At 37.9% G+C, this 21,807-nt stretch overlaps 9 protein-coding genes across 10 annotated transcripts; 8 read left to right on the top strand and 1 right to left on the bottom strand.

Moving 5' to 3' along the window:
* Window positions 1–1,544: 1,544 nt before the first annotated feature.
* Window positions 1,545–2,708, top strand: LOC135939627 (uncharacterized). The gene is made up of 3 exons (XM_065484101.1): window positions 1,545–1,625; window positions 2,028–2,252; window positions 2,455–2,708. Exons 1-3 carry the CDS (start codon window positions 1,565–1,567, stop codon window positions 2,670–2,672), a joined length of 504 nt encoding a protein of 167 aa, XP_065340173.1. The 5' UTR covers window positions 1,545–1,564; the 3' UTR covers window positions 2,673–2,708.
* A 623-nt stretch (window positions 2,709–3,331) lies between these two features.
* LOC135940067 (uncharacterized) lies at window positions 3,332–6,253 on the top strand. Its single transcript, XM_065484740.1, has 3 exons — window positions 3,332–3,457; window positions 3,513–3,740; window positions 5,986–6,253. Exons 1-3 carry the CDS (start codon window positions 3,415–3,417, stop codon window positions 6,192–6,194), a joined length of 480 nt encoding a protein of 159 aa, XP_065340812.1. The 5' UTR covers window positions 3,332–3,414; the 3' UTR covers window positions 6,195–6,253.
* Window positions 6,254–6,440: 187 nt separating this feature from the next.
* Window positions 6,441–7,979, top strand: LOC135939214 (uncharacterized). Its single transcript, XM_065483472.1, has 3 exons — window positions 6,441–6,577; window positions 7,130–7,363; window positions 7,485–7,979. The coding sequence occupies exons 1-3, from the start codon at window positions 6,523–6,525 to the stop codon at window positions 7,703–7,705; spliced, it is 510 nt and encodes a 169-aa protein (XP_065339544.1). The 5' UTR covers window positions 6,441–6,522; the 3' UTR covers window positions 7,706–7,979.
* A 1,055-nt stretch (window positions 7,980–9,034) lies between these two features.
* LOC135939823 (uncharacterized) lies at window positions 9,035–11,828 on the top strand. The gene is made up of 7 exons (XM_065484399.1): window positions 9,035–9,173; window positions 9,270–9,513; window positions 9,870–10,009; window positions 10,064–10,274; window positions 10,390–10,556; window positions 10,611–10,815; window positions 10,874–11,828. The coding sequence occupies exons 2-7, from the start codon at window positions 9,316–9,318 to the stop codon at window positions 10,952–10,954; spliced, it is 1,002 nt and encodes a 333-aa protein (XP_065340471.1). The 5' UTR covers window positions 9,035–9,173; window positions 9,270–9,315; the 3' UTR covers window positions 10,955–11,828.
* Window positions 11,829–11,954: 126 nt separating this feature from the next.
* Window positions 11,955–14,388, top strand: LOC135939822 (protein artemis-like). 2 transcript variants are annotated; one of them, XM_065484398.1, is made up of 8 exons: window positions 11,958–12,115; window positions 12,186–12,336; window positions 12,395–12,647; window positions 12,838–13,264; window positions 13,546–13,650; window positions 13,709–13,855; window positions 13,908–13,997; window positions 14,089–14,388. In XM_065484398.1, the coding sequence occupies exons 2-7, from the start codon at window positions 12,225–12,227 to the stop codon at window positions 13,944–13,946; spliced, it is 1,083 nt and encodes a 360-aa protein (XP_065340470.1). In that variant the 5' UTR covers window positions 11,958–12,115; window positions 12,186–12,224; the 3' UTR covers window positions 13,947–13,997; window positions 14,089–14,388. The 2 variants fall into 2 exon arrangements, with proteins under 2 accessions (XP_065340469.1, XP_065340470.1); XM_065484397.1 differs by having other exon boundaries at window positions 11,955–12,336.
* On the bottom strand, window positions 13,709–15,593 carry Tim23 (translocase of inner mitochondrial membrane 23). The gene is made up of 4 exons (XM_065484400.1): window positions 15,541–15,593; window positions 15,311–15,473; window positions 15,103–15,257; window positions 13,709–15,038 (listed from the first exon to the last, which is right to left on the bottom strand). Exons 2-4 carry the CDS (start codon window positions 15,447–15,449, stop codon window positions 14,757–14,759), a joined length of 576 nt encoding a protein of 191 aa, XP_065340472.1. The 5' UTR covers window positions 15,450–15,473; window positions 15,541–15,593; the 3' UTR covers window positions 13,709–14,756.
* Window positions 15,594–15,930: 337 nt separating this feature from the next.
* On the top strand, window positions 15,931–17,053 carry LOC135941488 (mitochondrial pyruvate carrier 2-like). The gene is made up of 4 exons (XM_065487062.1): window positions 15,931–16,069; window positions 16,126–16,166; window positions 16,348–16,544; window positions 16,600–17,053. The coding sequence occupies exons 1-4, from the start codon at window positions 15,985–15,987 to the stop codon at window positions 16,640–16,642; spliced, it is 366 nt and encodes a 121-aa protein (XP_065343134.1). The 5' UTR covers window positions 15,931–15,984; the 3' UTR covers window positions 16,643–17,053.
* Window positions 17,054–17,182: 129 nt separating this feature from the next.
* LOC135941487 (mitochondrial pyruvate carrier 2-like) lies at window positions 17,183–18,590 on the top strand. The gene is made up of 6 exons (XM_065487061.1): window positions 17,183–17,300; window positions 17,411–17,573; window positions 17,744–17,784; window positions 18,090–18,190; window positions 18,265–18,360; window positions 18,434–18,590. Exons 2-6 carry the CDS (start codon window positions 17,486–17,488, stop codon window positions 18,480–18,482), a joined length of 375 nt encoding a protein of 124 aa, XP_065343133.1. The 5' UTR covers window positions 17,183–17,300; window positions 17,411–17,485; the 3' UTR covers window positions 18,483–18,590.
* Window positions 18,591–19,161: 571 nt separating this feature from the next.
* On the top strand, window positions 19,162–21,013 carry LOC135940217 (alpha- and gamma-adaptin-binding protein p34-like). Its single transcript, XM_065485019.1, has 6 exons — window positions 19,162–19,323; window positions 19,421–19,611; window positions 19,670–19,793; window positions 19,843–20,004; window positions 20,066–20,200; window positions 20,688–21,013. Exons 1-6 carry the CDS (start codon window positions 19,251–19,253, stop codon window positions 20,924–20,926), a joined length of 924 nt encoding a protein of 307 aa, XP_065341091.1. The 5' UTR covers window positions 19,162–19,250; the 3' UTR covers window positions 20,927–21,013.
* Window positions 21,014–21,807: the final 794 nt, after the last annotated feature.

Raw genomic sequence — 21,807 nt, 5'->3', positions numbered from 1 at the left:
TATGGGAAAATGATCACGCTAAAACTACATTTTATAAAACACTAAACTGTGTGAACAGATTTTAGTCAATGGTTGGATCACTATTTTGGCACTGCAGATTTAAAATTAGAAGCTTGCGACAAACTGACTTCCTTTTATCACAGATTAGAAAGTGGTAGAAGTTTATCGTTTTACCATAGAACTGGGCTGAGATCCACAAAGAAACGCTTGTTTTTTTTCATTTTAATTAGTGGAACCCGTGACATGCGTGCTGCGTAAGCGCGGGCCTATTCTTGGAACAGGCTTATTCCTTGGTCAACCATCGCCGGCGTGTTATAGAATTAAGGCTCGATCTTAGAAATCTTGGATAGCTGGTTTTGCCTTAAAATTTTGATGTATACAGTGGCACCATCTGTTGGTGGCTTCGAACACTAAGGGTTTATGCAACTGGTCAAAGGATCAATCTTAAAAATTTAAATTTTAGTGAAGCTTTCAATGCTGCCTGTCTTGGTATTATGCAAATAAAAACCATGCACTGATATCATAGAGTTTTAGAAAATAGAGAACCTTCAAAATATTTTGAATATTAATTTTTAAGAGTTTTGAATAAAAATGAATGAAAAGGACCTGTGAAGAAGTGAAAGTGCAGAATTCACAAAGGCATAAAAAAAGCCAAAAAATGGATTCCGTTTCAGTGTTTCCAGCAGCCGTTGACAGATTGCGGTTGCAACAAACTGCAGCTGCCATAAATTGCATTGTCAACTAAACTAATATTGGAATTTGCTGGCATGCACATAACTTTGTTTCTTTCCCAGCGAGCGAGCGAGTGAGCGCGAAAATTAGTTGCACGTTTGTGTATTATGTTTGTGTGTTTTGCATGGCACTCGCGGGCTCAAAGATAATTTATTCGCGGCAAAACTAATTTGCAACTAGGTAAAAGCAGCTCTCTGCCTGATAAATCAAAGCTCACCCTTTTAAAGGACTCAGCTCTCTGCACCGACAAACAAAAACCATTTTGCTCTGATTGCCCAGCAAGCACTCGGCGTGAAATGCAAAATTGCACGATTGCCTTTAGAAGCTGCCTAGAAGAGGCAATTATCACACTGCAATCATCGACGCACGCTAGATCGGCGCATATGCAAAATCAAAACTCATTTCTGCTCTACATACATACATTTTTCAAAAGAATCAACGTAGATTTAAAAACTCATTCAATTTTTTTAAAAATTGTATCACGAACAGTGCTGAACATAAGTTTTTGTTAGAAAGAAAGTTAGTGTAAAATATTAATGCTTAAAATAAGAAACAAGAATTGTAATTAAGTCGTACGCAAATGGTGCCCAATAAAAAAATAAATCTAAACGCTTTTAAAATTGACTAATGACTGAAATTTTGTCTGATATAATATAATCTGCGAAAAAATATTCCACCTCGTCATCAAATTTGAAAGCTTTTTCCTTCTACTTTTTTATACATTGAAGTAGAAAATAAGATAATGACCAATGACAACGACCACTTCCTCTCTCACTGATTATTGCAGCCCAGATTGGCTGAGCGGCGCGGTTTCTTACGTTTCTTGCACAGGATGGCCGTCTCAAGCGCACTATTTTCCCTCACGGTGGCCCTATCCCTCTTGCTGAATTCAGGTATGCAACTTAATGTTCGCAATTGGCAAGGGCGGACGATATTACACAGGGGGAAGGTTTTTTTATGATTTGTTTAGGAAAATTTTTGTTTCATGAAATTACCTGCTTGTGTACTTTGAATCTCAATCTGCACTTTGGTGAAAAAAATAATATTTTCGAAGATAACATCAAGAAATTAAAACCTCCTAAAGTAAGAACGGTACAACTAAGGATTATTTCTAAGTACAAATACAGTTGTTCAAATCATAGCATTTGTATGAGTATGTGAGAATGCAAACAATCTACTTGAAAAATCTTCATGCTTTTCAAAATAGCTTAAAAAAATCCTAAAAGGGCTAAAAAACACATCTGAATTCATTATTAACATATATTTTTTTCGTTTTTTTTTCATTCTGGTAAAAGCGCTAGCGCTGGAGTGCCACACGTGTAACTCAGAGGAGGACGTGGGCTGTGGCCTCGAGCGCTTCAAGCCGCAATTCCCCACGGATGACTACGCCGAGTGTGACGCCTCGTCACGACGCACCCTCCAGGAGCTGCACTCGCTTGTCTTGCCGCAACTCCAACCTTCCGAGCAACCAACCAACCTGCCGCAACAGCACCAGGCCTGCCTCAAGTTCAAAGTCACTTGTGAGCAACGAGAAAAACAATACCAATTTATTCAAAACCTTAATATTTTTTTAAATGCTCCAATATGCCGATAATTTTTAGAGAATAAGATATACTCGAGGTTATGGTTGCATTATTGATAGTTATATGAAATAGACTTCTGTGATTATTGAGTTTTTTTATTATATCGACTAATCTGCGTTTTACTTTATTCATCTTGCAGCTAAGAATTCGACGCATCAGGTTACCTTTCGTGGTTGCTCCAAGCAGAGCTGCTCTGGTATGCAGCAGTTGTTACTCGGTGCGTCCGACGCCAGGCTCGAGGGCTGCCACGAGTGCTCAAACAAAAACCTATGCAACGCCGCTCCCGCAGCAATCAGACTCTCGTCGGCCCTGGTCGCGCCCCTCCTCGCCCTTTTCTCCGCACGACGACCAATTTGAATCTCATTTCGTGTAATAAAAACTCTTCCAAAGCAATTCATGTTTGTTTAATTAAATTTGAAAGTCGTTATCCAACACAGATGAAGTTCTTACAATAAATCGCTCCAAAGAAAATCAGTTATTTTTCCTAGAGGGTTTTAAATGTTTTATCTATTGTAATAATGAATATTTTATACTGTAAAAAAGACAAAATTATTTTATTTACAAAGGGAGTGCACTTTTTAATCCAAAAATTATGGCGTTTTTCGCCACCATTCGTTACATATTTGCAAAAAGGAAAATTTATCGTAATTATTGTTTTGTATAGTAGTTTAGGTTGAAAATTAAACAATTTTTCAATGCTTTAACTATTTTTTCTGCTCTAATGCTTATGATTTTTAGTGAAAATATGTATCTATAATAATCAGAGGTCCAGCCAGCCGCGCTGCGCCGCGCCAGCCGGCAAATATTTGCAGGTCACGTGGGCGGCCGCCACCGCCAGCCACCACCCAGCGCCACCCTTCAACAAAAAATCCCTGCATCAGGAGTCTATTTGTCAAAAGTTATATAAAGCATTGACTAATAACTTTGAGGAAACCCGTGTGCGGCCGATTTGTGTCCGTATTAGGCTCGGCAGGAAATAAACCAATAATAATTCAAACAGACTGAATGGAAGTGACGACAGTCGCACCCTTTTCCAGTGGTGAATGTGGCCAGTCAAAAGCGACGGACCCAACGCTCTGAGTCTCACACTCCAATCAAAATGGTCAGAACGTGCCTCTTGCTCATTCTCCTCGTCAATTCAGGTATAATTTAATAATTAAAAAACCTGTATCCCTTTTCAGAATAATCTTCCCTCAGGTTTCGCTCTGCACTGCCACACGTGCAATTCGCAAACGGACAGAGACTGCACTACGGACCACCTTCATGTGAGGAATGACGCAAGCCTAGCTAAAAGCTGCGAGCAGTCGTTCAGGGAAACGCTGAACTCTGTCAGGAGCATGTACCCAGGCCAAACCTCGCTGGACGTCGAATCACTTATCAAGTACCAAAAGTCAAGCGAAAATTGTGTCCGATTCAGCCTCTCCAGTAAGTTGAATAGAATATTCAATTTTATATATAAATATAAAAAATACTTAAAACATTTAAAAATCAACGTAAAAAGGATACATGAATAAAATTTTTAGAATTGATTGGATCAAGATTCTTACTCAAGTTGAGGGTTCAGAAGATATTGTAAAATTGTTTTTCTATTGAAATAGTTTAATTGTCTCGTAAATATTGGCTAGATACCAAAATTGCATTTTGTAACAACTCATTTTCGTCGAGGTTCGCAAACCAAATAGATATAATTTAATAAATGCGTATCGAGAGAATAATTGATCCACACTAGTTATTTCTTCGGATTTTTCTCTCAGCACATTTTAATTTATTCATTTAAAGTTCTTTCAAGGAAAAATATTTTATTCCATCTAGAGAACTATTTTTCTATTTAATAAAAGACGATTTTTGCGATAGGATTAAGGGTAATTGTCAATTTTTACCGACTTTATTTGCCCATCCTGAATTTTACATATGTTGTTAGGGATGTTTCATAGTGTGTAACCTGAAATTTTGAGCAAAAAATTCGGGGGCTCTTTTTGGGAAATCGCGATTTTCGAAAATTGAAAACTTCAGATAGTAAATCCGAAATATCAAGTTATCTTCGGTCCAGATTGGAATTTTGATAAGATTTTTTCACCTCTAGACGTAAATTTTTAAGTAGAACAAGTTTGCCGTTGGTCAAAATTTTGTAGGTCAAAGGTCAAGGTCACAAATTCGCATGCCAAATGTTTGGTTAAAAATATCGCAAAATACGCCCCCTCGGATTTTTTTCATGAAAACGTAAAAAATGTAGCCCTGAATGCGTAGAATTGAATGGTTAAGAGAAATCGATGGGCACTCTCGTAGATCGCGAGATATTTTGAATTTAAGGATTCGTGTCGAGCGTCCGGCACGACGACAACATCATCCGCCGATTTTACTTTCGTAATTTACGTCGGAATATGATCTGTAACCCCACATGTTATGCATATGATTACCTAGAAAAATAAACGAGCTATACAGTGGTGTGCTTACATTTTGTTTTGGTTCCAAACTTCTCAAGAAATAGCGGCGCGCGAAAAGAAAATATAAATTTTTCAAATATTGACATTTTTATAAATCTCAAATCTCGGGTTCTAACCATCAGAATTGCAAAAACTACCCACCGTTGGACTCGTCTCGACCTTCCCTGACCAGCTGAAAGGTTTAGGGGTGTTTACCCTCCACCCCTAAGTTGCTGAACTTCAACCCCCAAGAAAAAAACAAAAAATGTAGCATCTTACAGTTAGGGGTGGAAGGTAAACACCCCTAAACCTTTCAGCTGATCAGGGAAGGTCGAGACGAGTCCAACGGTGGGTAGTTTTTGCAATTCTGATGGTTAGAACCCGAGTTTTGAGATTTGCAAAAATGTCAATATTTGAAAATTTTATATTTTCTTTTCGCGCGCCGCTATTACTTGAAAAGTTTGATACCAAAAATAATTTTAAGCACACCACTGGAAAGCTCGTTTATTTTTCTAGGTAATCATATGCATAACATGTGGGGTTACAGATCATATTCCGACGTAAATTACGAAAGTAAAATCGGCGGATGATGTTGTCGTCGTGCCGGACGCTCGACACGAATCCTTAAATTCAAAATATCTCGCGATCTACGAGAGTGCCCATCGATTTCTCTTAACCATTCAATTCTACGCATTCAGGGCTACATTTTTTACGTTTTCATGAAAAAAATCCGAGGGGGCGTATTTTGCGATATTTTTAACCAAACATTTGGCATGCGAATTTGTGACCTTGACCTTTGACCTACAAAATTTTGACCAACGGCAAACTTGTTCTACTTAAAAATTTACGTCTAGAGGTGAAAAAATCTTATCAAAATTCCAATCTGGACCGAAGATAACTTGATATTTCGGATTTACTATCTGAAGTTTTCAATTTTCGAAAATCGCGATTTCCCAAAAAGAGCCCCCGAATTTTTTGCTCAAAATTTCAGGTTACACACTATGAAACATCCCTAACAACATATGTAAAATTCAGGATGGGCAAATAAAGTCGGTAAAAATTGACAATTAACCCTTAATCCTATCGCGAAAATCGTCAAAAATGAAATTTGTGAGACAAGGTTTATCCCAAATATTCCCGTGCGGGAAGAATTGGAATTTCAGTTTCATTTTAAATTTCACACTGCTATCAACTGATTTTACTAAATTGATTACTAAATTGTTTTAAAAATTGTTATCGTCACACAGAGGAAGGAGCGAACAAGACCGTGCATTTCTTCGGTTGCTCGGTGCTGGGCGGCAGGGAAACCTGCACAAGCCTGCAAAGGGCGATGGGCCGGCTCCACTTCCACGGGTGCCACCTGTGCGCCGGTGACATGTGCAACCACGCCGCCCTGCCGCTCATCTCTGCTTACCTGGCGGCTGGACTGGCCCTCCTCGCAGCAGCCTTCGCTTGAGCCACTTTTTATTCAGTTCTCTATGAAATAAATTCAATTCTATTTTTCAAATTAATATATGAATTTTTATTTCTCTTTTTTTCTAGAATTTCACTTCCTGTTTAGTTAACTTCATATAGAAGGAAAATAGACTTGCTTTAAATTAAATTGTGTCGCTTTCTTTGGATTTCCCGTTCCGTTGGCCTAAAATAACAGGAATCGCGCAGCGTCAGGGTTTGTGTGTGCGCACCATAACCACATCCTTCCCGCGACGCAGGGATCAGCTCACAAAGCAAAACGCACTTAATTCCAGTTAGAGATCTCGATTGCTGAGTATATTTTTTCTAAAATGCACGCCGCCGAAACATTCGGACTCTGCTTCCTCATTCTCTTCGTCCAGTCAGGTACGCAGGAAAATATTTCTTACTCTCGGAAAGAGCTGAATCGATTTTTAATTGAAAGTGTGTAAATTAAATATGTACAAGTTTTAATGAACCAAAAATTTTATTTTCAATTGCAAGGGACTTTATAATATGGAATGACGAATATCAAAGCAGAGCTTTAGCCATTCGATTATTTTATATTTTCATTAATTTGCTTTGTATTTTTTTCTGTTTTTAAAAAGAGAATAACAAAATTTGTGAGATACTAAAATAGGAAACAAATTTTTGATGGAATGAGAAATATTTCCAAGAATATATGGATATCATTTTTCAATAATTCAGTCTTTGTAGAGAGAAAAAAATAAATATATAAAATGCAATTTAGATCAAAATTAAGAGGATTAAGTGAATTTTATTATTATTCTCTCTTCCCAGGCCACACAATCTTGAAAAATTATCATTGCTTATTCTAAAAATTCATTCCTATTTTAATTATCTCGAAAATAAAAGTTTTCAGTTTGAATTTAAATGTATCTATCATCATGTGACACAACCAAATTACAAAACATTTAGGGTTTGCGCTGGAGTGTCACACGTGCAATTCGCACGAAGACAAGGGCTGCGAGAAGGAGGTGTTCAAGCCAGTCTCGTCGACGCAGGATTCCAAGAACTGCGATGAATCGCTCAAGAAAACTATCGAGAAGGCGCAGAACATCCTCTTTCCGGATTTCTTCGCGTTCCCATATGAAGCTCTCAACCCAACTAGTGCCACGTCCAACGACATCTGCTTCAAGATAACCATTGCAGGTTACATATTTTTTCTATCAGGTTCAGGATTCAAATCAAAAATATTTAATATTATTTATAAAATCGTCTTAATAATGTATTTAATTGTTGATGAAAAGCTAAAAATTTTGTGCAATTTCAGCCAAGGATCGAAAAAATAAGGTGACCTTCCGGGGTTGCTCAGTGCTGGGCTCGTACACCTGCTCGATTCTCGGTCCTCTCATACTAAACACGAACTCCACGGTTGAGGGCTGTCACGAGTGCTCGGAGAAGAACCTGTGCAACGACGCCAGGGCCACCCTCCCCGTCTTCTCCGCCTACCTAATGGCCACCCTTGCTATCATGCTCTATGCTAAATTCTGAATATTAGCACCAAAACCTATTTTAATACATATATTTCAAGACAAATCTAACGTCATTCACCAATAATGTGTTTCATGAATGGATTCAAAATTTTGTCTATTTCCATTTCAAAATATGAAATTTCGTAATTGATAAAATTTTCGACCTATTGTTTAATTATTTCAGTTCTAAAGAGCGATGTAATGTGTGAAGAAAATATTGAAGGATAAATAAATTGGAATGATTTGTACAAAATCGAAATAAAAGTAATAATGAATTATTTAATGAAAATTAATTTTTGCCATATATATCAAAATTCCACTCCCATAATTTAGTTCCTTGCACCTGCCTGTTCATGTCGTGCAGGCCTTTTAAAAGGGCTCACAATCTTTTTGCCCTCTTTGACTCGTCAAGGAAGTATCAAAACGAGTTAATCGGTATGCAGTTTTTACAGAAAAATTTTATTTTTCTAAATTTAATTTGTAACTCAAAATTGAAAATTACGAAAATTATAGCGACCTTGATCTTTAACCTACATAATCATTCAGTATTATATTTGTAAAAGAAGTTCGACATTAAAATTTTCTACAAATAAAGTTTTGTTCAATAACTTCCAAGGTATGGTTGAATTTGGGGGTTTTCTAAAAACCTTCAATCCGGGAAAGTACTCAAAATTTTAGTTGGAAAATCTTAATATAATTTGTTTTTACACAACTTTGGTGCTCGGTTCTCGCCGCACAACGTATGTATTATTTGGCGTGTTTGGAAATCAAGATGATGATGTGATCATCAAATTATGATAGGACATTTTTTTAAACCACCACTAGGACTGTCCTACTATATATATTTCATGAAAAACCGAATGTAATTCACCGTTCACATGTAATTTATTAAATTTTAATTTTTTTCTCGAAATAAATGAGTTCACGGCGAGTTATTATGCTTTCCAAAATGTCTATAATAATTGTTTTGTGGGCTTTTTGTTTAATTTATTTTTATTTCAATTCAAAATAGGTTTGGTGTAATTCTTCTCTAATGCATCCCACCCAACTTCAACTGCAAATTCACGCACACAAAACTCGTAAAAATGAAACAAAAAATTACATGGTTTATTATTATTGCTATATAATTATATATGAAGGGTCATCCAGAAATGTTTAAGGGGAGTAATTTGAATTATGATTTAAATATTTTGAAATAACAATGATTTATTTACATATTTAACGTCATTTAACAAAAATTCTACTTCCATTCCTTCTCGTCTTTTCCTGATGTGTCTCGTTTTATTTTTGCTTCACTTTTCTTTCCACGACTGCCTCTTTGCCTTGCACATTTCCTTGAATTCTTATGGCACACTGCACGTTCGCGATTGTACGGTCAGGTTGGATCTGGAGTTGAGAGCGTATAACATTGAACACCTTATCCCAGTGAAAAAAATCGACGCAATTTTACAATCTCCGTCATCAGTTTCGTCTTTCGTCGATTAGTGGTAAGAAGTGTAGATGCTTGTGTTGGATGTGAAATCAGTGTTTTGTCGTCTTATATATATGTATGTCAATTATTATTTTATGCATTTTGCATTCAGACTGATTCAGACGCTTGAGGAGAGGAAGAAATAAAAGATAAAAGTCATGCGCACTCGCAACTCAACCAAGTCAGCAAGCATTCCGGCCAAGTCAGGTCACCCTGTCCCTGTGTCTGCAAAAGGTAAAAGAGGTGCAGATCTTTCGACGATGAAGACGGTCGCTGCCATGAAACTGAAGGCCCTGGCCGACGGTCACCTGACAGACTGTGTTTTCCTGGTCGGTCGCAATGAACGGCTCGCCAAGGTATGTACCATACCAAAATAATACATAATTATTGTCACGCTATGTATGTTATGTACAATTAAGAATATATGTATCATATCTATTATAATGATTATGATTGGATTGCATAATTCATTACATATATTTATATATATAAAACAATATTCATTACATTCATACATACATTATATTATTATGTATATGTATGTAAATTCAATAATATGTACAAAAAGATGATGCAAACATGCATAAATTGCATTTTAAATGTATGTATATGGAGCCTGCCTGGATAAATAATGTTTATATCAGCATGACTAAATCAAATTTCTTTTTGTTAATTATTAAATTTCTTTATTCAAGCTAATATTTTTCCTCAGGAAATTCGAGCCTTCAGACTGGAACTGATAGTAGGCAGCGAGTATTTCTCAGGGTTGCTGAACAGCCCGTTGACCCTGGCCAACCCTGGACCAATCAGGGTGAAGACCATTGAACCTGACGTCTTCAAACTGGTCATCGAGTGAGAAGATTTTATTTACATACTGCGATTTTATATGCTAAAATAATTTTAAAGGTTCATTCACCTGAGTGGACACCTCAAGTCCAAAGTGGAGAGTCTGGAGGTTTGTCTTCAGTTGGCAAGGGCCGCCGATGAGTACCTGCTAGATGATCTGAGTCATTTGTGCTTGGAACAACTGAGGAACAAATTTCTGTTGGTGGAAAATGTATGGAATGTGCTGACTGAGCACCGCCTGATCAGAGGCATCGCTAAGGCTTGCCTCGAGGTATGTATTTTACAACTTTCCTGTCATTTAAACTATCATTTTTGATTTGCGGCTCTTAAGTTTAAATAAGATTTTGTCATTTTACTTAGCGAAATTTCATTCTGACAATTTTTAGCTGTTGGAAGAGAATGCAAGCGAGTGCTTGCGGGATATCGGCTTCTTAGAGGCCAGCGAAGAAGCTGTCAAGCTTTTTCTGTCCTTGGATAAGATGCAAATCGAGTCTGAAATGGAGCTTGTCAATGCCTGCATTGAGTATGCTGAGAAGAAGAAAGACAAAAAGCTGTAAATAATTTTAAAAACTCTTAAGATGGTTTTATTTTGAATGTCTCTTTGCAGGGACGTGTTTCGTCGAGCATTCTTGCCAAATCTGCGCCTTCTGAACTTGTCCACTAAAAACCTCATGAAGGTGCTTCCTTTCCTGACAGTTGAGGAAAAAACCTACCTTGCTGCCCATGGAAGTCCTCTGAAAGTGGGTTGGACACCGAAAACTCTGCCCAGTCTCTGTGACAATGGGTCCAGCAGGGAGAAACGTCTGGCAGAGGTAAAATCGCGTTTTTAAAATTTTATAATTAATAAAATATTCTATTTGGTTTCTGTAGGAGCCATTTCAGCCAGGGTGGAGCGCTAAGAGGCGGCGTGGAGTACGTACCTTGTTGGTATCGTATCCTTCGAGAGACTGAATTTAACTGCTTCATGAGATCATTGTTTCGGTGGAAGATGAGAAATTAGAATGTTACTTGATTTGAGGGTGGAAATGCAAGTTTCTAATGCGCATCACATAAATTTCTACCCAAATGGCGCGAACTCTCTTGATACTTTGAGTTTTGGTAGCTGCAGTTTAAACTGTAAAGCGCTTATAACGTCATATTGCTGTAACGTTGTAAAGTTTATTGGCTTGAGACTAGGGTTTACTTGTAATTATTCAAATAGAGACTAATTCATTTTTATTTTGGTATTAGTTGCCTATGATTTTATCAAACACATAATGCTAAAAAATTATCCACTGAATAATTATGTGTAAAACCTAGTCTCGGGTCAAAATTGAATTTTCTGCATGATTTTTTTTGTTTTTGACATTGAATTAATTCACAACGGCACATTACGAAATTAACCATGGAACAATGCATTAATTGAATGCGAAAGATGAAATTTTATATCTGATCTTGAATAATCAACCTATTATATCCGAATAGGTTTCTGTTATTCTTCGTGCATTTTGTGTGAGGGATGTAAAATTTCCCCCAAACTCTATCATGGTTGTTAAAATACTTAAGAAAATTTGATGCTATTTTCTGCATTTTCTCTGGCGCTTAGAAAATATCAGATTTAATTTTTGAAGTCTGAAATCAATTTTTTAACATGTAGCGTATTTCATCAGAAGTATTTATTCCAACACTAATATATGAAAGTTACACACCTGATTTTTATTCATTCATAAAAAATAGATTATTCCGAAAAGTAATAATTGCTGGAATCAAATTTATGATAGTCAGTATGATAAAAAGTTCCAATGAAAAAATAAATTTGTGAAATTTCTTGACAATCAAAGTGTACTTTTATTGCAGCAACAAATTAATACCAGTACGCGCGGGCTTAAGACAATTTTTTGAAAAATGTAGACAGAGGTGGCACCTAGTGGAAGGAATAGTTACTAGAATGATCATTCAGTCGATGTCATGGGTAGTAATGTGAAATTATAGAAAGCTGCTATCATCATTGTGTTGAATTGTGAAATTATTGAAAAGCGGCTATCATTCTGTTGGTGTCATGTGGGAAATTATCTGTAAAAAGCTACATGGAAGGGGTTTAAACAATACAAGGCCGGCTACCTGTGCATGACAGTAAATATTTTTTTCAAATAAACATCTAGTACTGTGATTACGACTGATACTCGACCAATACATGTCATAGCAGGGTAGTGCTAGTACTCGAGACTAAATAATATATAACATGAGTCAGTTCTCTGGCTTTGTTGATGAAATCAAAGGCATCGCTGTAGACAGTTTTCTGCCGGATAACGCGAGCTCATGTACGGCCTATTTTCTGTCCCACTGTCACGCAGGTACAGATTTACGATATCCTCATTTTGACTAATCTTATTAATTATTTAAATTTCTCAGATCACATGCGAGGGCTAAACGAAGTGTCGTTTTCCGCCCATATTGCCAGCAAAGCGGACCATTTCATTTACTGCTCCGAAGTTTCCGCTCAGATCCTGAAGAATTTGATGAGAGACAACGAGTCAGTGCTGGCCAAGATCCAAACCCTGACCCTGGGCCCCAACTTGGTGCAGGTGCCCATCCTTGACTCGGACTACCAGCTCGACCTGGTTGTCACCCTGATCCCAGCCGGCCACTGTCTTGGCTCTTGCATGTAGGAAATTGGTGCTTTTTGGTGTTAATTGGATGCTTTGGATTCTTCAGTAATTTTGTTTAAATTGAATTTAATTTTGGAGATTTGTTCTTTTCCTAAAAATTCTTCCATTAATCAAAGGTTGTGGTTACTTCAAATTTAGTAGAATTTTTAGATGTAGAAAAACTCACTTTTAATAATAAATTTTCAGGTTTCTTTTTGAAACGGGAGAAAAGACAATATTGTACACTGGAGACTTCCGGTTCAATCCTTCCGACTATTCAAAGATCTCATTTCTGCACACTAACGGGGAGCCAAGGGAATTGGACGCCATGTACCTGGATACGACCTTCTGGACGCAGGCCAACCAGCACTTCCCCTCTCGGCACGAGAGTCTGAACCTGATCATAACGGAAATAGACAAATTCCGTAAGCGCACTGCTGATCGCGGCCACGTCCACATAGACAAACCAGCCAAGATTGGATCTGAATTTTTGATAATGGAGCTGGCGAAAAGGTACAGGAAAAAGGTTCACGTGAGCAGTGATTGCTTCAACCTCTACGATGGCATCCAGGAGCTCACGTCCTGCATCACCAGGGAAAGTGGAGAAACGTTCCTGCACATGTGTCAATCTTACGTGAGTGTTGTTTGGTCTTCATAAATTGCCAGAAAATATTTTATTATCTGTAACTACACAGTTCTTTTGAGTCTATATAACTGCAAGGAATTTCCTGTTTTTTCCATACTTGGCGTAAAGATTTTGCACGTAGTTTTTTTTATTCAAAATCATTGATAAAACTTAAAGGGGAACAAATCTTTACAATGTTGATCACAATATTGATTTTAATTCCCTTTGCCATATTGTCAGAATGGAATATCAGATTTTGGTAAATTAGTTCATTTCTCATTCTGATACAGAGACCCGGCAAAGGAAGGAGGCGTCTGCCTTGCGTTCAAGACTACATTCATGTCCTGTATATACGGCCCTCTGCTCAATGGTATTCAGTCGGAGGCGAGTTTTTTGTAAGCTCCTATTGTTTTTAAATATTTTTGACAGTATTTGATGATTTTCATGAATTAGCCTGTGAGAGAACACAAAGGGATAAACCTGGTGCAGATATCCCATTCAATGCACTCGTCGCGTGCTGAACTGATCGCATTTGTCAAATATTTCAAACCAAAGAAAGTCGTGCCGTGCGTTGTTCCAGTTAACGCTACAATGGAACAGGTTTCAAATTGAATTTTCAGTAAGTTTTATATTGATTTTGTTAAATTATCAGGTCCAGGAAGAAATAGACGCAGTGTTAGTGGATGGCTGATTCAATGGCATCAAACAAGGAAACTGAGCACAAATACTCAAGGATCAAATTGTAAGATAGGAAAAAATTTGTAAACACCCCAAGTTAGAAGCAAAAATATTGTTGGAATTAGCGATATGTTAAATATTTGTTTGAATTTCAGGGCCCAGGATCTATATATGTGAAGAGAGGATGCAATTCAATTTCATGACTGATTACTAACAGCTGGACTGAATTTGTTGAATACTCTTATTGCTGTTGTTTGTATTCACATTTTGTCAAACACCCACATTATAGTGCACAATGACTCAGTCAATAAAATTATAAAAGCGTATGAGTAAAGGCAACCCTTCTGGCAAACAACTTACGAAAACCCTGTCCAGGAGGACAGAGCTGGAGTGGTCCCAGACGACCCAGACTATTATGTACTTAAAGACTGAAATAAAGTATGATGATTTACTGAAATTTTTTACTGTTTTTGTCTAGATGATAAGTTTGGAAACCACTGTCGAGATTTTATTAAATAACGGCTGATTTATTTAAATGAAAAGCCTGATCTTTTCCAGTTTAATAGGTATCGCTCTAAAGCTACTATTTCCCTCTGAAAATTTTCCACGAAATAAGAAATGGAATTTTTAATTTAAAATGGAAAGACTTGTAATTAACTAAGAAATCTAGTAATTATTTATTAGCCACAATCAAATGAAAGCGTAGACAATTATTTTAACGATTGACGCAGAAAGAGACGCTAAGCCTATCAGATAAGTGACAATCGATCGCTGAGCCGCTGCCGCTCCACTTTCCGCGGAGACTAATATTTTTTAGATATCTTTAAAAGTGCATTGTCCGGACATTGTCCATCCGTACCCTGGAAGCCCAGAGACAGTAGACGGCCGCGAGGCCAAAGCCCACACCGCCGCCCAGCATGCAGCGTTTGAGGCCTGCCGAAGACTTGAACAGCAAGCCTGTAGCAGAGGCTGCGGCAAGCGTGTTGTACTCGTCGTCCTCGCCGCGTGCCCACGAAAGGAGCACTCCGAAGCCACTGTACATCACAGCCACCACCCCCAGGGTGTTTGCACTAGCGGCGCCCTGCTTCATCACGTGGTTCAAAACCTGCAATGCAAACAATGAGTTTTTAAGAAACATGAATATTTTCCACTAAGATAAATCCACCAACCTGCGTCCTCCTCAGCTTGCCAGTCTCTCCGGCGAGGGTGGACGCCCTGAGGCCCTTATAGAGTCCGGTGCCTCCACCGATGGCCGCACCGATCATGCATGAGCCGCCGATCTGCGAAAACGCGAGCTCAAAGCGGCCCCTCTGTCTTGCGGCGCCTGAAAACCAATGTAAATCAGCAATTTCCGGCTCGAAAATCCACATTTCTCACCTTCAGGGAATATAAACTCTGGCTGCGTGCCGCGGATCGCGTTGGGGTCGATGTTCAAGAAGGGAGACAGGGGCCTGACGTTGGGGCTGAGGCTCGCCAGGTTGTTGTCGCCCTGCCCACCGAACGACTGTGCGTACATTGTGTCCTCGTTGTCCACGGACACCTGATGCGAGGCAAAACGGGACCGTACCAGCTCAATTAAAGCCGAATTAAATTAATTGCGGACGTACGAACGCAAAATTTACACCGCCAAGGCCAAAAGTCGTGCGTGAAGGGGGCGTGGTTATTCTCGTTTATTTTTGTCTTTACCGAGCTGTGGCGCTAGTGATATAATTTAGAATAAAAACTAACCGGTAGGCAGCAGAATGATTAGAACTACTTAAGGAAATACGGGAAAATACAAATTAATTTGCTTCTTAAATAATTATATTTTTACTCTTAACAGGTAACAATTAGTTATCTTTATTTAAATTTTAATCGAAAAAAGACCCCAAAAATGGGTATTATTGCTTATTCACAGACACGGAACCGATTGTAAACCTATATCTTGACGTAAAAAAAAATCGATTTTCTGTCAAGTGCCACTCCCCCTTTACGCCTAGAATAATAACTTTTGGAACAACCTTGACAAGATAGCGAAATTTGAGCTGAATTCTCGCTAAACGCTATCCGTCATGTCGATCATCTACCGCAAGTCGATAGCCGTGCTGGACAAGTTTGTCCCGCAGAAGCTGCAGCCTCTTTGGGCCCATCCTGCAGGTGCTAAAACCGTGACACAATTTGCGCCAAAAATATCATTCTTCTTCTTGTTTCAGGACCAAAAACAGTTTTCTTCTGGGCCCCTCTCTTCAAATGGGTGAGTTGGCAGCAATATTCGCAAACAAAATTGCCACATCCAGTTAATTTTAGAATTATTGTTTTCCATAAATTGACTGAAACAACTTTAATCATAACAAAAAGCTGATTGTTAATGTAGGCTTCTGGTTCTAATATTAGTGGCCTAGTTCTAAGCTAATTTCGCCTAAAATGGTACTCAGGGTCTTGTCATCGCCGGAATTGGTGACCTGTCGAGGCCTGCTGACAAACTGAGCGTGGGCCAAGCGGGTGCCCTGAGCGCCACGGGCCTGATCTGGTCCAGGTACTCTTTGGTCATCATCCCGAAAAACTGGAGCCTGTTCTCCGTGAACGTCTTTGTGGCCATTACCAGCCTCTACCAGTTCGCCAGGGCTATGAAGTAAATTAGAAACTCGCTCAAGATCCTAAAATATTAATTTTTCCTCTATTCACAGCTACCAAATGAACCAGAAGAAGCAGGAAGCGCCGACTTCATAAACGATATCGAAAGGAGGAAATTGCAATGCTGCAGCTGTTCCTTTTATTTAGTAGAGAGTAGATGGGATATATCATGTGATCACAAACGAGAGAGCCAAGGAATTATTGGCTCGGGGTGGTTCAGTAGGGGTCTTTCGAACAACAACCAAAGCTTAAAAATGTATGGTGCATATTGTACCTTTCTTGAATCTTAAATATCGATGTGCAGCACTTTTACACCGGACAAAGTTACACTTTTTGCACAATTTTACTACACAGCAAAGCAGGTTTTGCAAACTTTTTTCACGCCAGAGTTGACTTTTGGCTGTCATTGATTCCATTTTATTAAATAGCTGTTCTGATGTGAATCTCTGTATACAATTCTGTTTCCCGCGGTGAAATAAACTTTCTGTTGTTATTGTTGTCATTTTACACGGCACGTGTTTTTCCATGACTCCCACGCTGGCCGCTAGCAGATTGCGCGGTCGTCGTAAGGTTCATTTTCGCCTGTCCCGCAGTATTCCTCGCCGTCAAGGTCAAAACTAGTTCCATAAGTGGGGAGGTCAAATAATTGTTGCCTGGCCAGCGCGTGATGGGCCAGTCAGTGTTCAGCTGCGGAAAAACTGCGCTCAATTTTTTATTTGTTTCATTCGGCCCAAATTTGTTTAAATTTAGAAAGGTATAAAATTATATTGATTTGCTTGAAATTATTTTAAATATTGCTTTTTATCTCTTGATGAAACCGTTTTTAATGAAAATTGCATTTTCATCGCATTAATGACAAAACAGTGATAAGAGAGCATCTGCTAGAGATAAAAGAACGAAAAACAGTGCGAATAAGGAGCTGAAATCAGAGAAACGAAGATGCTCTCTGCAATTTACCAAAAGTCGATGGCCACCATTGGCCGCAGGGTGCCGGAGAAGCTACAGCCACTTTGGAAACACCCTGCTGGTGAGCATTTTTTATATTTTTTAAAACCAATCAAAAGAGTTAAAAGAGTCCATAATGTGAAAAATTAAAGAGCAATAATAGCTCTATATTGGACTGCTCTCTGAGGATCTCCTCTCACAGCAATATAATTATGCAGATTCTCTAAGATGACCTTGATTCTTCTCTTCCAGGGCCGCAAACTGTGTTCTTTTGGGGGCCTATAGTCAAATGGGTAAGACTAAAATACACACTATTCAAGCATTTAAATATCAATTAACACGGACAGGTTAATCTGTAAATAAAATTAAATGGTTCGCCATCGCCAGTCATTTTTGAAAACTTCGGCATATTACAACTAATACTCTATTCATTTTCATGTTTCTGTTTCATTAGAAAAATTAAAACATTTTACCACACATAATTAATGGTTTTTTACACTTCTTTGCCATGCAAAAAACTTTTTTGTGAGTGTTTCAGAAGAGTAAAAATGAGATTTTAACTGCGATTTCTCAATTTTTGTTTTATCAAAATTAAAAGGGCCTTGTTCTTGCTGGGATTGGAGATCTTACTAGACCCGCTGACCAACTTAGCGTGAAGCAATACAGCTCGCTTGCGGCCACCGGCTTCATTTGGTCCAGGTAGTAAAATACAAAAGATAAATACTCCCGCTGGTGAAGATGTACAATATGAATTTTTTGTTCCATTACAACAGATACTGTTTGGTGATAATACCGAAAAACTACAGTTTATGCGCTGTGAACTTTTTTGTCGGCCTAACTGGCGCCTACCAAGTCGCAAGAGCTCTCAAGTAAGAACAAAAAATTGGATTTTTAATGTTCCTCTCTTCTCTATTTATATTACGCGTTTTACTATTGTTGCAGCCACCAACGCCAACAAGACGCTCTGGAAGCCGCGGCAGCAAAGAACTAACAACTGTGATCTGTGATCGTTGCAAAATTAGTTTAATTTGACGAAAATAGAACTATGTATTTGTCAATACCAAATATTCGGAAATCAAATATATTATATTTTAAATAATTTTTGTGTCACCTCTTTTATTGACAAATAGTACATGTACCAATAATATTTATGTTATTTATTGAATACCGTGAATGAATTTTTAATCAATGTTTTTATTATGCTGTTGCTGTATAAATTTAATCAGTTTGTTTTGTTAAATTTTTATTCTTAATTTGTCATTATTAAAGCAACAAATAATATTAATTAATCATATTTTTATCTCTGCTATTTAAATATTTTGAATATTTTCATGAAAAAATAATTATATTTTGGATATTTTGATTACATTATTCGTTTTGAGAAAGTTTTGTCCATTTTAGTGATTTCCCGGACACACAGTAGGCAAAATTGGTAATAATTTTGTGGATTAAATAGAATAAGTGCACGGACAGGATAATTAATGTAGAACAACAAGTACATTAGCAGTAACTTATTTTAAGTAGAGTCCTTATATATGACAATTTATGACATAATAAAGACTCTAATTTTATAAGTTAACAGCTGCGCGCCGAAGAAAATGAGAAAATTTAGTAGAGGGGAGTTCACGGCACGCCCCCTTCCCACTTCCCACAGGCAACTAGGCAGCTCGTCTCTGGTTGTCTGTTGTCTTTGTCTGTGCCGTGGAAAACCAAAACAAATCTTTAAGAACAGCTGGTACAGAGAACAATCCGGACACAAATGAGTGAGGACGAGAAGCCATCGGCACTTGTCATCAGTCTGATCGATGAAAACCCGACGGAGACTATCAAAAGTAAATTAAATTCATATTAAATATCAACACCATTGAGATCCGTTCATTTCTATGTTATTGGGTGTTATTGGTAATAATTTCCTAACTTCATTGACAGTGATCCTGGGGGTGGAGGAGCTGCCAGCCAGCGTTGTCCTCGAGGAAGGTGTCCACGCCTACCCCCTGAAGCTGGACACCAAGTATTACTCGGCTGACGTCAACTTGTGTGCCGTGAAGCAAAAGACAATCGGCAGCCAGCGTTTCGCGGACACTGTCGGCGCTGTTATTATAAAACTTGACACAGAAAAGGTACAACTTGGACCGAATTGAATAAGGATACCCCCATTAGTCAATTTTAAATGTAAAGGAAAAGGCACTGAAAGACGTGGATAGCTGGTTGCCCTTTTTGGAGGAAATGTCGCCAGAGGTTCAAATTCTGCTCTGCCAAAGATGCGAGGAGACTTCAGAAAAGGGTTGCAGCAGGTTGGAAGGTAAAGACAGTAAAGATTTGAGAGTTTGATTGCTAAATTTTGCGTCCAGTCCAGACGTGGTGCGTGGAAAACCACTTTGAGTTAGTTGAACTCGACCCAAATGACCCTGAGGAGGAGGATGAAGATCTGCCTGGCTTGGCGGTCACTTTTGGCATTAGAAGAGTTCGACAGGCGCTCGAGTCGCACCTCTGGCCCAACATGCAAATGAAAGGTGCCTTGCATGATGTCCATTTTGGGCCTGTAAATATTTGACGTCTCTTGGGAATTTGCAGATAAAGGCAGCCAGCAAATTAATCCGTCCCTGGCCGCGTACCTGAACGGTGGCGTCTCGCAGGACACTGACGCTGTGGCCGAATTGACGGAAAATCTGCAAAATACACAACTTAACTCAATGATGAACAGAATCGGTATTTTCATTTTTATTTATTGTGTCCAATTTGCTGTCCGCATAAATTCTCTAAATTTTGAGAAAATTAAAATTTTCAAACATTAAGATCAAATTTAAGTTGAAAAATAATTTATTAAATAAAATCTAAACTGGTAGCATAATTTTTGGATGTTAAGTAGGATCTCTAGATGGAATAAGAATTTTTGAAGTTTGGAGATGATCAGTATATTGATTTTTTTATCAAACCTGGTCGGTCCCTGCTCCTTTTGCAGTGCAGAAAGCATTGCCCGAATAAGTGAATTTTTTGAAAATATATCCAATCTAATGAAATAAAAAAATTGGTAAAAAGTAAAAATCATCATTCCCATCTGAAGATTTTAATTTTCTATTTATCGGTTCGAAAAACTAGACGTTTTTACTAAATATGGATGGGTTGTTAACTTAATCCTTTTAAATTCATCTTTAAAAAATCAGGAGTAATTATAGATTTTTTACGTTTATATTAGATCAGATAATGGGCACAGACGAGGACTGCGGAGGCGACGCAGACGGCCCTGATATGGAGTTTGCTGATCTGCTCTCGCGGCTGAGTGAAATGAAGCAGCAAGCAGCCTCTCTGCCCAGTGAGCAGCGCAAACAGTGCGCAGAGCAGGTAGTCAAAGCGTTTTGGAACGCTATTGGAGGCGATGATGACGAAATCTTGGACGAAATTCTTCTTGAGTGCCAGCAGGCAACAAGCGATTGATCTCTCCCATTCCTTCTCCGTGTCTATATTCTGTATCATATAATTTTGACTTGTCTATTAAGCATTTAATAAATGTTTAGAAAATAAGATTTAGTTTTTATTTTAGAAAATGATAAAAAATTGGGATGGCTTATTTTCAAATTAATTAGTAAAATAGGCAATTAATATAATATCTTGCAAATGTAATTTTAATAAATTAAATTATAAGAAAACATTATACGAGTTGCGGAAATATTAAAGTCGGTCTGGAAGAAAAGAAATCAATAAATTTTATAACTATGTTTGCATTTATATTCTTACTTCAAAAAATGTTAATGTTGAAAAGAAAAATTCGAAAAATTAAAGAGGCCTAATATTTAACGCCTGGAAATTTTACTGCTGGTTTAGTCTTCGCTCCAAAAATTTCATTACGGTCAAATTAAGTTTATAAAAATTTAGTTCAAATCCCCTGTAAATCAATATCAAAAAATATTTTGACAGTATACCACACATTTTTCATGAAACGATCCCTAAATAAATTAAATTATAAAAATTATCTTTTAATTTATCGTCGTTTCACGTTACAACCCTGAGCAGAGCACAGTAAAAGTAAAGAAATCGTTTTATCTCATTATCTAACTCGGTGATACTACTTGACAAGGAGCTATCTTTATACTCTGCCGTATTATGTAAAAGACACAATTATTTTTTTAGTCCCGCGGCAGGTGTCCCTGTCCCGCGCGATTGTGAGCAGAGGGAGGGAGGAACTAACATTGACTCTTGAAAAGCTTGATTGTAAACTCATTCTCAATCTGTAAAGCAGATCCCGTCAGCCAATCAGAGGTCAGCAATGAACAAAATTGAAGACTCTGATTAGCTGGAAGTATGAAGCTATCCTCTGG

This window comes from Cloeon dipterum, chromosome 3 (assembly GCF_949628265.1).
Source record: "Cloeon dipterum chromosome 3, ieCloDipt1.1, whole genome shotgun sequence".
Classification (NCBI taxonomy): Eukaryota; Metazoa; Arthropoda; class Insecta; order Ephemeroptera; family Baetidae; genus Cloeon; species Cloeon dipterum.
This window is presented reverse-complemented; position numbering and strand designations above follow the sequence as displayed.

What these genes read in the sequence shown, in the direction of transcription:
- LOC135940067 (XM_065484740.1), top strand. Translation starts at nt 3,415, where the DNA reads ATGGTCAGAACGTGCCTCTTGCTCATTCTCCTCGTCAATTCAG. An exon ending in CATTCTCCTCGTCAATTCAG is followed by an intron (nt 3,458 to 3,512) that starts GTATAATTTAAT and finishes ATCTTCCCTCAG; the next exon opens with GTTTCGCTCTGCACTGCCAC. An exon ending in TGTCCGATTCAGCCTCTCCA is followed by an intron (nt 3,741 to 5,985) that starts GTAAGTTGAATA and finishes ATCGTCACACAG; the next exon opens with AGGAAGGAGCGAACAAGACC.
- LOC135941487 (XM_065487061.1), top strand. Translation starts at nt 17,486, where the DNA reads ATGCTCTCTGCAATTTACCAAAAGTCGATGGCCACCATTGGCCGCAGG. An exon ending in ACCGGCTTCATTTGGTCCAG is followed by an intron (nt 18,191 to 18,264) that starts GTAGTAAAATAC and finishes CCATTACAACAG; the next exon opens with ATACTGTTTGGTGATAATAC. An exon ending in CAAGTCGCAAGAGCTCTCAA is followed by an intron (nt 18,361 to 18,433) that starts GTAAGAACAAAA and finishes CTATTGTTGCAG; the next exon opens with CCACCAACGCCAACAAGACG.
- LOC135939822 (XM_065484397.1), top strand. Translation starts at nt 12,225, where the DNA reads ATGAGTCAGTTCTCTGGCTTTGTTGATGAAATCAAAGGCATCGCTGTA. An exon ending in TGCACATGTGTCAATCTTAC is followed by an intron (nt 13,265 to 13,545) that starts GTGAGTGTTGTT and finishes ATTCTGATACAG; the next exon opens with AGACCCGGCAAAGGAAGGAG. An exon ending in TTAACGCTACAATGGAACAG is followed by an intron (nt 13,856 to 13,907) that starts GTTTCAAATTGA and finishes TTAAATTATCAG; the next exon opens with GTCCAGGAAGAAATAGACGC.
- LOC135939627 (XM_065484101.1), top strand. Translation starts at nt 1,565, where the DNA reads ATGGCCGTCTCAAGCGCACTATTTTCCCTCACGGTGGCCCTATCCCTC. An exon ending in ATCCCTCTTGCTGAATTCAG is followed by an intron (nt 1,626 to 2,027) that starts GTATGCAACTTA and finishes TTCTGGTAAAAG; the next exon opens with CGCTAGCGCTGGAGTGCCAC. An exon ending in CCTCAAGTTCAAAGTCACTT is followed by an intron (nt 2,253 to 2,454) that starts GTGAGCAACGAG and finishes TTCATCTTGCAG; the next exon opens with CTAAGAATTCGACGCATCAG.
- LOC135939823 (XM_065484399.1), top strand. Translation starts at nt 9,316, where the DNA reads ATGCGCACTCGCAACTCAACCAAGTCAGCAAGCATTCCGGCCAAGTCA. An exon ending in AAGAAGAAAGACAAAAAGCT is followed by an intron (nt 10,557 to 10,610) that starts GTAAATAATTTT and finishes GTCTCTTTGCAG; the next exon opens with GGACGTGTTTCGTCGAGCAT. An exon ending in GGGAGAAACGTCTGGCAGAG is followed by an intron (nt 10,816 to 10,873) that starts GTAAAATCGCGT and finishes TGGTTTCTGTAG; the next exon opens with GAGCCATTTCAGCCAGGGTG.
- LOC135941488 (XM_065487062.1), top strand. Translation starts at nt 15,985, where the DNA reads ATGTCGATCATCTACCGCAAGTCGATAGCCGTGCTGGACAAGTTTGTC. An exon ending in TCTTTGGGCCCATCCTGCAG is followed by an intron (nt 16,070 to 16,125) that starts GTGCTAAAACCG and finishes TTCTTGTTTCAG; the next exon opens with GACCAAAAACAGTTTTCTTC. An exon ending in CAGTTCGCCAGGGCTATGAA is followed by an intron (nt 16,545 to 16,599) that starts GTAAATTAGAAA and finishes CTCTATTCACAG; the next exon opens with CTACCAAATGAACCAGAAGA.
- LOC135939214 (XM_065483472.1), top strand. Translation starts at nt 6,523, where the DNA reads ATGCACGCCGCCGAAACATTCGGACTCTGCTTCCTCATTCTCTTCGTC. An exon ending in CATTCTCTTCGTCCAGTCAG is followed by an intron (nt 6,578 to 7,129) that starts GTACGCAGGAAA and finishes CAAAACATTTAG; the next exon opens with GGTTTGCGCTGGAGTGTCAC. An exon ending in CTTCAAGATAACCATTGCAG is followed by an intron (nt 7,364 to 7,484) that starts GTTACATATTTT and finishes GTGCAATTTCAG; the next exon opens with CCAAGGATCGAAAAAATAAG.
- LOC135940217 (XM_065485019.1), top strand. Translation starts at nt 19,251, where the DNA reads ATGAGTGAGGACGAGAAGCCATCGGCACTTGTCATCAGTCTGATCGAT. An exon ending in TAAAACTTGACACAGAAAAG is followed by an intron (nt 19,612 to 19,669) that starts GTACAACTTGGA and finishes TTAAATGTAAAG; the next exon opens with GAAAAGGCACTGAAAGACGT. An exon ending in GGGTTGCAGCAGGTTGGAAG is followed by an intron (nt 19,794 to 19,842) that starts GTAAAGACAGTA and finishes TTTTGCGTCCAG; the next exon opens with TCCAGACGTGGTGCGTGGAA.
- Tim23 (XM_065484400.1), bottom strand. Translation starts at nt 15,449, where the DNA reads ATGTACGCACAGTCGTTCGGTGGGCAGGGCGACAACAACCTGGCGAGC. An exon ending in AGAGTTTATATTCCCTGAAG is followed by an intron (nt 15,258 to 15,310) that starts GTGAGAAATGTG and finishes ATTGGTTTTCAG; the next exon opens with GCGCCGCAAGACAGAGGGGC. An exon ending in GCAAGCTGAGGAGGACGCAG is followed by an intron (nt 15,039 to 15,102) that starts GTTGGTGGATTT and finishes TTTGCATTGCAG; the next exon opens with GTTTTGAACCACGTGATGAA.